Source organism: Salmo trutta, chromosome 6, assembly GCF_901001165.1.
Source record: "Salmo trutta chromosome 6, fSalTru1.1, whole genome shotgun sequence".
NCBI classification, from domain to species: Eukaryota; Metazoa; Chordata; class Actinopteri; order Salmoniformes; family Salmonidae; genus Salmo; species Salmo trutta.
The window spans coordinates 9,835,259-9,852,117 of record NC_042962.1 but is presented as its reverse complement, the minus strand read 5'-3'; the positions used below and the strand labels follow the sequence as shown (position 1 = coordinate 9,852,117).

The following is a 16,859-nucleotide window of genomic DNA, read 5'->3' as shown; positions in this document are numbered from 1 at the left end:
TAGCTAACTCCATAGCTAGCTAGCTATTTATTAACTGATGTCTGCTCTCATGGCTGATGTTGCCATCTATCTTGTCAGTGTAAGGCTAACTACAATATTGTTTGATTAAGCACTGGAACAATTCATTAGGTAGCTTCAAATCGATTGCTACTACTACAGAAGGCTGTTCTTCCTACGTGTGTCGTTTTGTCTGTCTCTCTGAACCAATGGAAAAACATATTCTCTGTGTAGGGGACATATGTCGCGTGTGTCGTTCAGAGGGGACCCCAGACAAACCCTTGTACCACCCCTGTGTCTGCACTGGCAGCATCAAGTTCATCCACCAGGAATGGTGAGTGTGTCTCTCTCTCTCGCTCTTTGTCTGATTCAATCACTGTCAACTCCTGTCCTGATGAATGATTGACACAGCTTGGGAACATGCAGTCATCAGGAACAATTACAAAGATTGTCATTGAATTGCGACCTCAAGATTGTTTTACACTTTAGTGCACTTATTATCAGCAGTCAACTATATACTGTTCTTATATCTTTTTTAAACTTTACTGTATTATATAGTGTACTAGTATTTCTAGTGGAACTATAGCCTAGCTCCCAGTACCAGCCATAGAGAAACCTCCTCACTCCTCTGATATAATGGCCATAGGAGAATCTCATTTGAGTCAGTAGGAGGAAGTCATGTTGATATAAAGACACAGCATAGGGCCTCGCTATTTCCTCAGACTGTCCTGAGGCCATTATGTTGACGTGTGTCCCAAGTGATCATCCCACTTATGTCGCTGCTATCGCAGCTGCTTTCTCTGCCATGTGTGATCTAACAAAGGAAAAACAATTAGCTAGGTGTGCCAAAATAACGCAAAGGATAAAAGACAAAGTTTCTGATCTGCCGTTTACTGTGCTAGCACTAGTGATGAGAAGCAGTCGGAACACTAACTACTATGTGGTTTACTGCTATGGTTTACTACTGCAGAAACATGATAAAATCCTTCAGGTTAATACAGGCGTGGTTACACATTTGTGGTCTGCTGATCCGGGTACAGAAGTGCATTGGAGTGCTGTGTCATCATTCCATTTCTGGGACCATCTGCTCTGGCATAATGTCAGGGATCTCCAGCGGGCCCTGTTGGTTCACACACCATTCATTCAGATGTACAGGAAGATAACCATGTAACCTCGGCCTAGTTAGTTACGTGGAACTTGGGGCTCCCGAGTGACGCAGCGGTCTAAGGCACTGCATCTTAGTGTTAGGGGCGTCACTACAGATCCTGGTTCGATTCCAGGCTGTATCATAACTGGCCGTGATTGGGAGTCCCATAGGGCGGCGCACAATTGGCCAAGCGTCGTCCAGGTTTGGGTTTGGCCGGGGTAGGCCGTCATTGTAAATAATAATTTTTTCTTAACTGACTTGCCTTGTTAAATAATAAAACAATATGTAACTTGGGTTGTCTTGGTGTTATTAACATGTAATCCTAACTGGCAGTAATAACACCATCATGAGGATTCAAATCAGTGTTTTAGGATCCTCTGTGTGGACCAGTTCTCATTCACCAGGCGTGTGTGAGACAGTAATATCTCATTCTTAATATATTGCAAACTAGGACCACATAATCACCAATGCTAGACAGCTCAGGGCTGCAGTAGCAAGCGTTGTACTGCGTATTAAAGAAAGCAATACGAAGTGTTAAACTTCTGAATGAGTGGACTGCTGTGTGGTATGAAAGAGTCGTTTAGGGTGTTCTCTCACTGTCGTTAGTTCCTCGCCTAACATTCACCGCTCCTACCTTTGTTGTTGTTGTTGTTTACAGTTTGGTCCAGTGGCTGAAGCACAGCAGGAAGGAGTACTGTGAATTATGCAAGCACAGATTTGCTTTCACACCAAGTAAGTACCCGTCCGTGGCATTGACCTGTCAGTCTCAAAAATGTTCGCTGTTGCAAGAGGTTGACTTCAGACTGGGATGCTCTGTCATTGAATACACTCTTAGAAAAAAAGGGTTCTACCTGGAACCCAAAAGGGTTCTTCAAACCCAAAAGGGTTCTACCTGGAACCCAAAAGGGTTCTTTAAACCAAAAAGAGTTCTACCTGGAACCCAAAAGGGTTCTTTAAACCCAACAGGGTTCTACCTGGAACCCAAAAGGGTTCTTTAAACCCAAAAGGGTTCTACCTGGAACCCAAAAGGGTTCTTTAAACCAAAAAAGGGTTCTACCTGGAACCCAAAAGGGTTCTTCAAACCCAAAAGGGTTCTACCTGGAACCCAAAAGGGTTCTTCAAAACGTCTGAACCTTTATTTTTGCTCTGTTATTCATAAATGATTGTCTCGTCCCTCTATCTGCTCTGCTCCAGTCTACTCCCCAGACATGCCCCCCCGGCTGCCCATCCAGGACATCTGCGCTGGCCTGCTGACCAGTGTGGGCACGGCCATACGATACTGGTTTCACTACACACTGGTGGCCTTCGCATGGCTGGGGGTGGTCCCCCTCACTGCATGTGAGTAGGCTGATATGTATGTGTTTATATCACACACACACTAATGCGTCAACACTTTACTCTTAAGCACAGTATCACTCACATAAGAACCTGTACACTAGCGTTGTGTCCATGGTTTAATAGGATCAGAAGTGGGATTTTGGGATTTTCACAGTTTGGTTAATCCTACTGGTGTGTTGGTTTGTGTGTCCACTGTCTACGCTATAAGGCTATAAGGATAGGGAGGATTACAATACCAGCTTTAAGCATTCAATTACTGCCCCTGCCTAAACACATTTGTCCTCAGTCCTAACCAAGATCTTCCTTCACGAAGGCCTACCTCTTTCTTCAGCGTGTCCTCCCTTGGTGAGATGATGCTCATATCTCCTCTCTGTCTCTCTCTCTCTTCAGGTCGAATCTACAAGTGTCTGTTTACCGGCTCTGTGACCTCGCTCCTGACGCTGCCATTGGACATGCTCTCCACGTGAGTCATGACATCATATCCTCCTCCTTCGCCAATCAGACTCTACCTCCTCACCTCCTTCCTGTATCAGATCATGTCATTGTTTATTCAAGCTTACGTGTTGGCCGCTTGCCCTTGGTCAGAGCTTCTAGATGTCTTTATTCCCAGTTTGCCGCACACATGCAACCAGAGGTGAGTGCTTTTTTTGTAGATGTTTGACATTTTCACATCCGCTTTCCCTGTAGAGAGAACCTGCTGGCAGACTGTCTGCAGGGCTGTTTCGTGGTGACGTGTACACTGTGTGCGTTCATCAGTCTGGTGTGGCTCAGGGAGCAGATAGTCCATGGTGGTCCCCCCCTGTGGCTGGAGCACCACCAGCAGCAGCAGCCCCAGCCCAACGCAGCCGGACAACAGCCCAACGAGGTAACACACACACACACACGTTCATCATTCACACACACGTTCATCACTCACACACACACACACACACACACACACACACACACATATTTACAGCCCCTCCATCCACATTGCTCCCCTGCAGGCTGCCGGTCAAGGAGCAGCTGATGAACCCCCTGCCCCTGCCAACCCCCCAGCTCACGAGGCAGAGCCAGAGCCCCCGGACGGCCCCCCAGAACAGGGGGAGGAGCCAGAACTAGACAACGAGGAAGAGGAGGGGGCGGCTGCCGAAGATGTGGATGCCAACAACGGGGCTCAAGGTAGGAGACTAGGACCAGCCCTCATCAGATGACTAACATATGGCAACAGCAATACTAAAAGTTATATAGTATGAGATCTGTCTCTCTCTCTTATTTCTCCTCTCACTATCTTTCTCTCTCTACATCTCTCTACCACTCATTTCTCCTCTCACTATCTTTCTCTCTCTACATCTCTCTACCACTCATTTCTCCTCTCACTATCTTTCTCTCTCTCTCTCTCCCTCTGTCTCTTTCTCTGTCTGTAGATGATATGAACTGGAATGCTCTAGAATGGGACAGAGCAGCAGAGGAGCTCACATGGGAGAGGGTAAGACTGGTTTAGTTTCTCCAACACATCTGTCCTGAATCAAACACGTGACACCGCACTGTCCATGATTATATCATCACTTCTTAATGTCTCTCTCTTTACCTCTCAGATGCTTGGACTCGATGGCTCCTTGGTGTTCTTAGTACGTATTTATTTACACACCTAGTATGGAGTAGTATTAACACGCAGAATGGAGTAGTATTAACACGCAGAATGGAGTAGTATTAACACGCAGAATGGAGTAGTATTAACACGCAGAATGGAGTAGTATTAACACGCAGAATGGAATAGTATTAACACGCAGAGTGGAGTAGTATTTACACGCAGAATGGAGTAGTATTAACACGCAGAATGGAGTAGTATTAACACGCAGAATGGAGTAGTATTTACACGCAGAATGGAGTAGTATTTACACGCAGAATGGAGTAGTATTAACACGCAGAATGGAGTAGTATTAACACAGTATGGAGTAGTATTTACACGCAGAATGGAGTAGTATTTACACGCAGAATGGAGTAGTATTTACACGCAGAATGGAGTAGTATTTACACGCAGAATGGAGTAGTATTTACACGCAGAATGGAGTAGTATTTACACGCAGAATGGAGTAGTATTTACACGCAGAATGGAGTAGTATTAACACGCAGAATGGAGTATTTACACGCAGAATGGAGTAGTATTTACACGCAGAATGGAGTAGTATTTATACACCTAATTTAGAGTTGTATTTATACACCTTGTGTGGCATTGAATATGTACACTTAGGGTGGGGTAGTATTTATACATGTAGTATTTATACATCTAGTATGGGGTAGTATTTATACATCTAGTGTGGCGTAGTATTTATACACTTAGTACGGGGTAGTATTTATACACGTAGTATTTATACACTTAGTATGGGGTAGTATTTATACACTTAGTACAGGGTAGTATTTATACACGTAGTATTTATACACTTAGTATGGGGTAGTATTTATTCACTTAGTATGGGGTAGTATTTATACACCTCATTTAGAGTTGTATTTATACACCTTGTGTGGCATTGAATATATACACTTAGGGTGGGGTAGTATTTATACATCTAGTATGGGGTAGTATTTATACATCTAGTGTGGGGTAGTATTTATACATCTAGTGTGGGGTAGTATTTATACATCTAGTATGGGGTAGTATTTATACATCTAGTATGGGGTAGTATTTATACATCTAGTGTGGCGTAGTATTTATACACTTAGTACGGGGTAGTATTTATACACGTAGTATTTATACACTTAGTATGGGGTAGTATTTATACACTTAGTACGGGGTAGTATTTATACACATAGTTCGGGGTAGTATTTATACACTTAGTACGGGGTAGTATTTATACACTTAGTTCGGGGTAGTATTTATACACTTAGTTCGGGGTAGTATTTACACACTTAGTACGGGGTAGTATTTACACACTTAGTACGGGGTAGTATTTATACACTTAGTACGGGGTAGTATTTATACACTTAGTACGGGGTAGTATTTATACACTTAGTACGGGGTAGTATTTATACACTTAGTACGGGGTAGTATTTATACACTTAGTACGGGGTAGTATTTATACACTTAGTACGGGGTAGTATTTATACACTTAGTACGGGGTAGTATTTATACACTTAGTACGGGGTAGTATTTATACACTTAGTACGGGGTAGTATTTATACACTTAGTACGGGGTAGTATTTATACACTTAGTACGGGGTAGTATTTATACACTTAGTACGGGGTAGTATTTATACACTTTGTACGGGGTAGTATTTATACACTAGTATGGCTTAATATTTATACACTTAGTATGGGGTAGTATTTATGCACTTAGTATGGGGTAGTATTTATGCACTTACTATGGGGTAGTATTTGTACTCTTAGCGTCGGGTTGTATTTATACACTTAGTATGGAGTATTATTTATAGACTAGTATGGCTTAGTATTTATTCCCTTAGTATGGGGTAGTATTTATACACTTAGTACAGGGTAGTATTTATACACTTTGTACGGGGTAGTATTTATACACTAGTATGGCTTAGTATTTATACACTTAGTACGGGGTAGTATTTATACACTAGTATAGGGTAGTATTTATGCACTTTGTATGGTGTAGTATTTATTCACATAGTACGGGGTAGTATTGCAATGAAGGGGATGTCTGTTCTAAAAGCAGTAGCACTAGGAAGTAGTGAGGTGACGTTTTGCTTTGTGTCTCGTCTTCCAGGAGCATGTGTTCTGGGTTGTGTCTCTGAACACTCTCTTCATCCTGGTCTTCGGTGAGTACACAAATTAACACTAACTCTCCCTAAAGTAGTACCCTTGTTAAAATGAACTAGCCAGGTATGGTGGTAGGGCTCAGTAGAAAGCTGTGAGGTTTGATGCATCACTGTTCTCTTCCAGCGTTCTGTCCATACCACATTGGTCACTTCTCTGTCATGGGCCTTGGCTTTGAGGAATATGTAAGAAACATTCTCTAATACATCGCTCCTGACTCTGTGCAAAACATAATGTTATACACTACAAATATATTGTAGTATCAAAGATGATTGCCTTATTTAATTGATATAGTCAAGACTAGTCTGTTTACTTTCTGCATTCAACAAAGTTGGCCTCACCAACAAAGCAAATATGGTTGAATGCTCTTGTCTTGTCCTCTAGGTCCAAGCCTCCCAATTCGAGGGCCTGATCACAACCATCGTAGGGTACATCCTGCTGGCCATGACGCTCATCCTCTGTCACGTATCCTTCCGCCTACTGACCGGGATCCCTTCCTGTGACCATGCAATGTTTCCATGGAGACCTTTCCACTGTTTTTGTGTACAAAAGTGTGTGTTTGTCCTTAACTTGTGTCTCTCAGGGGTTCGCTGCTCTGGTCAGGTTCCAGCGGTCCCGTCGTCTACTAGGGGTCTGCTACATCGTTGTCAAGGTAACATTTCGGTTTTAAATATAGGCTTTTCATATTACTTTAAACCCAAAGAACGACTTTGACTATAAAATTAAATCTAAATGAATGACGGAAGGTCAACTTTTTAAAAATGTAAATCTCCCATTGATATCAATGCATGATTTTGGGAATTGCCTGAGTTTCCCCTGGGTCTTCATAGTCCCTGAGGTCATGTATCTGTCCATGGTGTTTAACGTGGTGTGTGTTCCAGGTCTCACTGCTTGTTGTCGTGGAGATAGGAGTTTTCCCCCTCATCTGTGGCTGGTGGCTCGACATCTGCTCTTTAGTACGTACAGACGTTTATTTCCGTCCCTCTTTCTCTCTCTCCCCCTCTTCTCTTCCAACCTTGCTCTCCATTTCCCCCCACCCCCACCCTACCCCTGTCTTTTTTTCTTTAACCGTTCCCACCTTTTCTTCCATCCGTTCTGCAGGAGATGTTTGATGCGTCTCTGAAGGACAGAGAGCTGAGTTTTAAGTCTGCACCAGGCACCACCATGTTCCTCCACTGGCTGGTGGGAATGGTCTACGTCTTCTATTTCGCATCCTTCATCCTCCTACTGAGAGAGGTAGGATCACATTTAGGCTGAGACACAAATGGCACCCTATTCCCTTTATGGTGCACTACTTTTAACCAGAGACCTATGGGCCCTGGTCAAAAGTAGTGCACTATATAGGGAATAGGGTGCCATTTGGGATGTAGAGTTAATGTAGTGCACTATATGATGTGTAATTTGGGACAAGTTCTATAACCAGGTTTCCATACAGCTAATTAATGCGGGTGAATTAACAGATGCGTTAGAAAAGACGGGACCGAGCTGATGGAAACAGGAAATGCGGGTGAATTAACAGATGCGTTAGAAAAGACGGGACCGAGCTGATGGAAACAGGAAATGCGGGTGAATTAACAGATGCGTTAGAAAAGACGACCGAGCTGATGGAAACAGGAAATGCGGGTGAATTAACAGATGCGTTAGAAAAGACTGGACCGACCTGATGGAAACAGGAAATGCCGGTACAATTTCGTAAATGTCGACAGACAATTTGTTTGTTCGGTATGGTGGGATCTTTTTGTGTCTGTCAAATGAATGATGTGAGAAATGGCGTTAACTGCTTTATTCGCAAATATTGATAAAATAACCATCATATTGAAATAGACATGGAGTCACGTGATAATACAATACATGGCCAAAATCGTCCGTGTATTTGTCCATCGGGGTGTGTGTTCTTCTTTAGCTAGTAGCTTATTTGGTCTTTAAAGAAGGAATATACCGTAGAAGGTATTTGCTGTTATTTTTAAATTCATACACTGAACAAAAATATAAACACAAGATGTAAAGTGAAAACTTGTTCCAAGGATCAAGAAAAGCTCATTTTGCAGTTGAGTTTATTCAGGCAATTGCAAGGAAGTAATCTCTCTGGATATACCGGGGAGGAACTTGATTATTTACGTGTTAGTCTTTATATACTTCAAATTAGTGGATTCGGCTATTTCAGCCACATCTGTTGCTGACAGGTGTATAAAATCGAGCGCACCACCATGCAACCTCCATAGACAAATATTGGCAGTAGAATGGCCTTACTGAACAGCTCAGTGACTTTCAACATGGCACCGTTGTAGGTGCTAGTAACATTTCTGCCTTACTAGAGCTGCCCCGGTCAACTGTAAGTTCTCTTATTGTGAAGTGGAAACATCTAGGAGCAACAACGGCTCAGCCTCGAAGTGGTAGGCCACACAAGCTCACAGAACAGGACTGCGAGTGCTGAAGTGTGCAGCGCGTAAAAATCATCTGTCCTTGGTTGCAACACTCACGACCGAGTTCCAAACTGCCTCTGGAAGCAAAGTCAGCACAAGAACAGTTCGTCAGGAGCTTCATGAAATGGGTTTCCATGGCCGAGCAGCTGCACACAAGCCTATGATCCCCATGCGCAATGCCAAGCGTCGGCTGGAGTGGTGTAAAGCTTGCTGCCATTGGACTCTGGAGCAGTGGAAATGTGTTCTCTGGAATGATGAATCACGCTTTACCATCTGGCAGTCCGACGGAAGAATCTGGGTTTGGCGGATGCCAGGAGAACGCCATCTGCCTGAATGCATAGTGCCAACTGTAAGGTTTGATGGAGGAGGAATAATAATGGTCTGGGGCTGTTTTTCATGGTTTGGGCCCCTTTGTTCCAGTGAAGGGCAATTTTAACGCTACAGCATACAATGACATTCTAGATGATTCTGTGCTTCCAACTTTGTGGCAACAGTTTGGTGAAGGCCCTTTCCTGTTTCAGCATGACAATGCCCCCGTGCACAAAGCAAGATCCATACAGAAATGGTTTGTCGAGATCAGTGTGGAGGAACTTGACTGGCCTGCACAGAGCCCTGACCTCAACCCCATCGAACACCTTTGGGATGAATTGGAACACTGACTGCGAGCCAGGCCTAATCGTCCAACATCAGTGCCCATCCTCACTAATGCTCTTGTGGCTGAATGGAAGCAAATCCCCGCAGCAATGTTCCAACATCTAGTGGAAAGCCTTCCCAGAAGAGTGGAGGCTGTTGTAGCAGGAAAGGGGGGACAAACTCCATATTAATACCCATAATTTTGGAATGAGATGTTCGATGAGGTGTCCACATATTATTGGCCATGTAGTGTATGTTGTGTGGTCCTCCCACTACAACTCGGGAAAGCATGCAGTGTATTCGTTTACAGGTAAAATGTTATGATGAACTTCACAATGTGGTGAAAGTGCACAGCGATGAGCATTGATGCTCCTTTCCAATAAATACTGAGTGTGTTATTCTGGTGACGTGATTGATGCTTCTCCAGCCTACCTGCACAGTATCCGTGAGCTGTTGGCTAGAGCGCACGTGCCACAAACCTTCGCTATTTAACGCAACAGTTTGGTTTGAAATGCGATGGAAACACATTCAACTTTAGGCTTTTATTCGGTACATGAAAATGTATAAAATGTATATATGCGAAAAACTAACTTATACGTCATCATGCACTGCTTATTATCCGGAAAATGTGCATACTTTCTTTATGGGGATTTTAGAATATTCACTTAAATCTGTTACCAATTGGATTGAAATGTAGCTATTGACTGGTTTGTCGTAGTGTACTGTTGATTAATTCCTGACTATAGTGTGGTGCTGTTTTGGATCAGGTGCTGAGGCCTGGGGTCCTGTGGTTTCTGAGAAACCTAAACGATCCAGACTTCAACCCAGTCCAGGAAATGATCCACCTGCCTATCTACAGACACCTCCGCAGGTTCATCCTGTCTGTGGTACGTACATCTACAGACACCTCCGCAGGTTCATCCTGTCTGTGGTACGTACATCTACAGACACCTCCGCAGGTTCATCCTCTCTGTGGTACCTACATCTACAGACACCTCCGCAGGTTCTACTGTCTGTGGTACATACAGTACATTCGGAAAGTATTCAGACCCCTTGACTTTTTCCACATTTTATTACGTTACAGCCTTATTCTAAAATGGATTAAATAAATAAAAAGGAATCTACAGATAATACCCCATAATAATTTTTAACTACAATATCACATTTACATAAGTATTCAGACCCTTTACTCAGTACTTTGTTGAAGCACCTTTGGCAGTGATCACATCCTCAAGTCTTCTCGGGTATGACGCTACAAGCTTTGCACACCTGTATTTGGGGAGTTTCTCCCATTCTTCTCTGCAGATCCTCTCAAGCTCTGTCAGGTTGGATGGGGTGCGTCGCTGCACAGCTATTTTCAGGTCTCTCCGGAGATGTTCAAGTCCGGGCTCTAGCTGGGCCACTCAAGGACTTTCAGAGACTTGTCCCGAAGCAACTCCTGCATTCTCTTGGCTGTGTGCTTACTGTCGTTGTCCTGTTGGAAGGAGAACCTACGCCCCAGTCTGAGATCCTGAGCGCTCTGGTGCAGGTTTTCATCAAGGATCTCTCTGTACTTTCCCTTGATCCTGACTAGTCTCCCAGTCCCTGCCACTGAAAAACATCCCCACAGCATGATGCTGCCACCACCATGCTTCATTGTAGGTATGGTGCCAGGTTTCCTCTGGACGGGATGCTTGGCATTCAGGCCAAAGAGTTCAATTTTGGTTTCATCAGACCAGAGAATCTTGTTTCTCATGGTCTGAGTCCTTTAGGTGCCTTTTGGCAAACTCCAAGCGGGCTGTCATGTGCCTTTTACTGAGGAGTTGCTTCCTTACATCTGGCCACTCTTCCATAATTGGTGGAGTGCTGCAGAGATGGTTGTCATTCTGGAAGATTCTCCCATCTTCACAGAGGAACTCTAGAGCTCTGTGAATCTGACGATTGGGTTCTTTGTCACCTCCCTGACCAAGGCCCTTCTCCCCCGATTGCTCAGTTTGGCTGGGCAGCCAGCTCTAGAAAGAGTCTTGGTGGTTCCAAACTTCTTCCATTTAAGAATGATGGAGGCCACTGTGTTCTTGGGGACCTTCAATGCTGCAGAAATGTTTTGGTACCCTTCCCCAGATCTGTGCCTCTACACAATCCTGTCTCGGAGCTCTACAAACAATTCCTTTGACCTCATGGCCTGGTTTTTGCTCTGCATGACATGCACTGTCAACTGTGGGACCTTAAATAGACAGGTGTGTGCCTTTCCAAATCATGTCCAATCAATTGAATTTACCACAGGTTGACTCCAATCAAGTTGTAGAAACATCTCAAGGATGCTCAATGGAAACAGGATGCACCTGAGCTCATAGCAAAGGGTCTGAATACTTGTAAAATGTTTTTTCGTTTTTATACATTTGCAAAGATTTTTATTTAACCCATTTTGGAAAAATGCTGTAATGTATCAAAATGTGGAAAAAGTTAAGGGGTCCAAATGCACTGTACAGTGAGGGGAAAAAGTATTTCATCCCCTGCTGATTTTGTACGTTTGCCCACTGACAAGGAAATGATCAGTCTATAATTTTAATGGTAGGTTTATTTGAACAGTGAGAGACAGAATAACAACAACAAAAGAATCCAGAAAAACGCATGTCAAAAATGTTATAAATTGATTTGCATTTTAATGAGGGAAAGCTTGAAACCAGTAGTCTGTTTCTCTCATGTTCTATTGATTTTCATTGTCCAGTAGACAAAGGAACAATCCTAGTCATATTAGCAACCAATGCTAGTTGTTGCATCTTTAGATCTCCTCTTTCTAAATTTCTAACCACTAGGCTACCTGCTGCCACATAAAACTGCTCAAAATGTGTTTTCCGCTAATTTCATTATGGAGCGAAAATTCGTGCATAGCTTACTGCCTTGTGTGCATTGCCACGCTTATAATGTGAAGAAATAATAGCTTATCAACATTTATGCTAAACCTTCTGATCTGTTGCATGAGCTTTTTTACGTTTTGGGGTGTAGCCTAGGACTACTGGTTGTATGAATTATGGATCTGTCGTCCCACAACTGTCCCAGCGTCTGTTTTGGAGCAGGTTATTTCTTTCTCACACAGAACGATAAGCTGACCAATAGAACAGGTCAACTTTTCTACTATGGCGGATAGTAGATTGACATAGGCTAGGAATTTTGCTGTTCGTTACTTGTTGGATGAGGAAAAGTATATGTGGCCAGTTATTCTAACATATGCAGCATGTGGGTTTCAAGTTTGGGGAAGCTGTTTCACCATAAAAATGCACCTTTATAATAAACCATTTCATGCATCCTCCATTTGCAGACGTGTGTAAGATATTCTACTATTCGTAATGTGATGAGTAGATTGGATAGTCATAATTTAGGACAATAATATAACTAAATCACTGTCTGCAAAAGTACTGTTGAATGCAGGGTGTGGTGACTTAGTGGGCCTAGGCTACATATCTTCTTTTGTACAGGAAAATGTTGGCCTTTTTAATAAACACATTTTATGCAATTCTGCTACACTTTATATGACTGGAGACATTCGCAGAATATTTTTGAATATGACAAATGACAGCGAAGCCTACTCTTCTGACAAACAGATCAGTAAAGACAACGTTGTCTGATCTATATATTAGGCCTACGAGAAGAGGAGACTCAATATGACGTCCCATCTAACCTGGAGGAGGAAATGACTGTCCAAAACTGACCCAATGATAAAGACAGTGAATATGCACAGCCACTGGGGTTACGGCCCATATTCTCTGCTGGTGCCAATAGGATGGGCTACTTTTCGCTCAATTAAGTTGATCATTTTGATGACTAAAAGACAGATTAGAGTCTTCTCTTTACAGCAATAGCCAATTGTTTTCCAAACTGTTTTTCGTGATTTTGTATTTTTAAATATTACGATATGCCTGTCTGGGTCTCTCTGCTTTTCACTGACAGTCAAAACTCATCACTCATCTTTTTGGTGTTTACAGCTCTCTCTGCATAAATTGCAGGTCCTTCCGACTGTGGGCTATGCGATTTAAAACAATCTGCATATTATACAAGTTCATGATATTCTGTGGCCAAAACATGCTGTTTGGTGTAGTAGGCTATTTAGATTTTTTTTCTTCTTCTGTATAGACAGGAATAAGCTAATTAGGCTATATAATTTTGGTTTCTGTCATTCTGACAACCATGGGTGGAAGCCCTAATCAGGCTACGCAAACAATGCATATGGGTCCTGTACATTTCTTCATTGTCCAGTAAATAAAAATGCTGCCTCTGCAGGTTCACCATGTCTGTGGTCCGTCCATCGACAGACAGTAGTTACATCCAGCTATGGTTTTGCTTTGATTGTGTGCTGATCATTAAAGGTGTATGATGTTTGTCCTCTCCTAGGTGGTGTTTGGCTCCATCGTTCTCCTGATGTTGTGGCTGCCCATCAGGATGATCAAGCTCCTCCTCCCTGCCTTCCTGCCCTACAACGTCATGCTTTACAGGTACACTCCTTCCTGTCCTACAACGTCATGCTTTACAGGTACACTCCTTCCTCCCCTACAACGTCATGCTTTACAGGTACACTCCTTCCTGTCCTACAACGTCATGCTTTACAGGTATACTCCTTCCTCCCCTACAACGTCATGCTTTACAGGTACACTCCTTCCTGTCCTACAACGTCATGCTTTACAGGTACACTCCTTCCTCCCCTACAACGTCATGCTTTACAGGTACACTCCTTCCTGTCCTACAACGTCATGCTTTACAGGTACACTCCTTCCTCCCCTACAACGTCATGCTTTACAGGTACACTCCTTCCTCCCCTACAATGTCACGCTTTACAGGTACACTCCTTCCTGTCCTACAACGTCATGCTTTACAGGTACACTCCTTCCTCCCCTACAACGTCACGCTTTACAGGTACACTCCTTCCTGTCCTACAACGTCATGCTTTACAGGTACACTCCTTCCTCCCCTACAACGTCATGCTTTACAGGTACACTCCTTCCTCCCCTACAACGTCATGCTTTACAGGTACACTCCTTCCTGTCCTACAACGTCACGCTTTACAGGTACACTCCTTCCTCCCCTACAACGTCCTGCTTTACAGGTACACTCCTTCCTGTCCTACAACGTCATGCTTTACAGGTACACTCCTTCCTCCCCTACAACGTCACGCTTTACAGGTACACTCCTTCCTCCCCTACAACGTCCTGCTTTACAGGTACACTCCTTCCTGTCCTACAACGTCATGCTTTACAGGTACACTCCTTCCTCCCCTACAACGTCATGCTTTACAGGTACACTCCTTCCTGTCCTACAACGTCATGCTTTACAGGTACACTCCTTCCTCCCCTACAACGTCATGCTTTACAGGTACACTCCTTCCTCCCCTACAATGTCACGCTTTACAGGTACACTCCTTCCTGTCCTACAACGTCATGCTTTACAGGTACACTCCTTCCTCCCCTACAACGTCACGCTTTACAGGTACACTCCTTCCTGTCCTACAACGTCATGCTTTACAGGTACACTCCTTCCTCCCCTACAACGTTACGCTTTACAGGTACACTCCTTCCTCCCCTACAACGTCATGCTTTACAGGTACACTCCTTCCTCCCCTACAACGTCACGCTTTACAGGTACACTCCTTCCTGTCCTACAACGTCATGCTTTACAGGTACACTCCTTCCTCCCCTACAACGTCATGCTTTACAGGTACACTCCTTCCTGTCCTACAACGTCACGCTTTACAGGTACACTCCTTCCTCCCCTACAACGTCCTGCTTTACAGGTACACTCCTTCCTCCCCTACAACGTCCTGCTTTACAGGTACACTCCTTCCTGTCCTACAACGTCATGCTTTACAGGTACACTCCTTCCTCCCCTACAACGTCATGCTTTACAGGTACACTCCTTCCTCCCCTACAACGTCATGCTTTACAGGTACACTCCTTCCTGTCCTACAACGTCACGCTTTACAGGGACACTCACATGGCTCAACTGTGGCCAGCAATGGTCACCAACCCTGGTCCTGGAGAGCTGCTGTGTGTGCAGGTTTTTGTTCCAGCCCAGCATCGAAATGCCTAGATATAGATGTATGCCCGGTAAGTGATATACCTTCACCCACCTCTCCCCTCCTCTCTCCCCCCTCCTCTCCCCCCTCCTCTCTCCCCCCTCCTCTATCCTCTCTCCCCCCTCCTCTCTCCTCTCTCCCCCTCCCCTCTCCTCCCTCCTCTCTCCCCCCTCCCCCCTCCTCTCCTCTCTCCTCTCTCCCCCCTCCTCTCTCCTCTCTCCCCCTCCTCTATCCTCTCTCTCCCCCTCCTCTATCCTCTCTCCCCCCCTCCTCTATCCTCTCTCCCCCCCCTCCTCTATCCTCTCTCCCCCCTCCTCTATCCTCTCTCCCCCCCTCCTCTATCCTCTCTCCCCCCCTCCTCTATCCTCTCTCCCCCCCTCCTCTATCCTCTCTCCCCCCCTCCTCTATCCTCTCTCCCCCCCTCCTCTATCCTCTCTCCCCCCCTCCTCTATCCTCTCTCCCCCCCTCCTCTCTCCCCCTCCTCTCTCCTCTCCCCCCTCCCCTCTCCTCTCTCCTCTCCCCCTCCTCTCCCCCCTCCTCTCTCCCCCTCCTCTCTCCCCTCCTCTCTCCCCCTCCTCTCTCCCCCTCCTCTACCCCCTCCTCTATCCTCTCTCCTCTCCTCTCTCCCCTCCTCTCTCCTCTCTCCCCCTCCCCTCTCCTCTCCCCCCTCCTCTATCCTCTCTCCTCTCTCCCCCTCCTCTATCCTCTCTCCCCCTCCTCTATCCTCTCTCCCCCTCCTCTATCCTCTCTCCCCCTCCTCTATCCTCACTCCCCCTCCTCTCTCCCCCCCTCTCTCCTCTCTCCCCCCTCCTCTCTCCCCCCCTCCTCTCTCCTCCCTCCTCTATCCTCTCTCCCCCCTCCTCTATCCTCTCTCCCCCCCTCCTCTATCCTCTCTCCCCCCTCCTCTATCCTCTCTCCCCCTCCTCTCTCCTCTCCCCCCTCCTCTCTCCTCTCTCCCCCCTCCTCTCTCTTCTCTCCCCCTCCCTCTCCCCTCTCCTCTCTCCCCCCTCCCCCCTCCTCTCCTCTCTCCTCTCTCCCCCCTCCTCTCTCCTCTCTCCCCCTCCTCTATCCTCTCTCCCCCTCCTCTATCCTCTCTCCCCCCCTCCTCTATCCTCTCTCCCCCCCTCCTCTATCCTCTCTCCCCCCCTCCTCTATCCTCTCTCCCCCTCTCCCCCCCTCCTCTATCCTCTCTCCCCCCCTCCTCTATCCTCTCTCCCCCCCTCCTCTCTCCCCCTCCTCTCTCCTCTCCCCCCTCCCCCCTCCCCTCTCCTCTCCCCCCTCCCCCCCCCCTCTCCTCTCTCCTCTCTCCCCCCTCCTCTCTCCCCCCTCCTCTCTCCCCCTCCTCTATCCTCTCTCCTCTCCTCTCTCCCCTCCTCTCTCCTCTCTCCCCCTCCCCTCTCCTCTCCCCCCTCCTCTATCCTCTCTCCTCTCTCCCCTCTCCTCTATCCTCTCTCCCCCTCCTCTATCCTCTCTCCCCCTCCTCTATCCTCTCCTCCTCCCCCCCCTCCTCTATCCTCA

General features: G+C 45.6%; 1 protein-coding gene across 1 annotated transcript in view; it reads left to right on the top strand.

The window, feature by feature from the left end:
- Window positions 1-16,859, top strand: part of LOC115195256 (E3 ubiquitin-protein ligase MARCH6) — a 28,931-nt gene that overhangs the window by 683 nt on the left and 11,389 nt on the right. Inside the window, exons 2-17 of the mRNA XM_029755032.1 lie at window positions 232-331; window positions 1,803-1,876; window positions 2,339-2,482; window positions 2,873-2,945; window positions 3,170-3,347; window positions 3,469-3,643; window positions 3,889-3,950; window positions 4,060-4,092; window positions 6,193-6,244; window positions 6,369-6,427; window positions 6,627-6,707; window positions 6,826-6,894; window positions 7,124-7,198; window positions 7,344-7,478; window positions 10,066-10,185; window positions 13,667-15,349. Coding sequence (XP_029610892.1) covers window positions 232-331; window positions 1,803-1,876; window positions 2,339-2,482; window positions 2,873-2,945; window positions 3,170-3,347; window positions 3,469-3,643; window positions 3,889-3,950; window positions 4,060-4,092; window positions 6,193-6,244; window positions 6,369-6,427; window positions 6,627-6,707; window positions 6,826-6,894; window positions 7,124-7,198; window positions 7,344-7,478; window positions 10,066-10,185; window positions 13,667-15,349 — 3,113 coding nt within the window. The remainder of the gene's footprint in view (window positions 1-231; window positions 332-1,802; window positions 1,877-2,338; window positions 2,483-2,872; window positions 2,946-3,169; window positions 3,348-3,468; window positions 3,644-3,888; window positions 3,951-4,059; window positions 4,093-6,192; window positions 6,245-6,368; window positions 6,428-6,626; window positions 6,708-6,825; window positions 6,895-7,123; window positions 7,199-7,343; window positions 7,479-10,065; window positions 10,186-13,666; window positions 15,350-16,859) is intronic.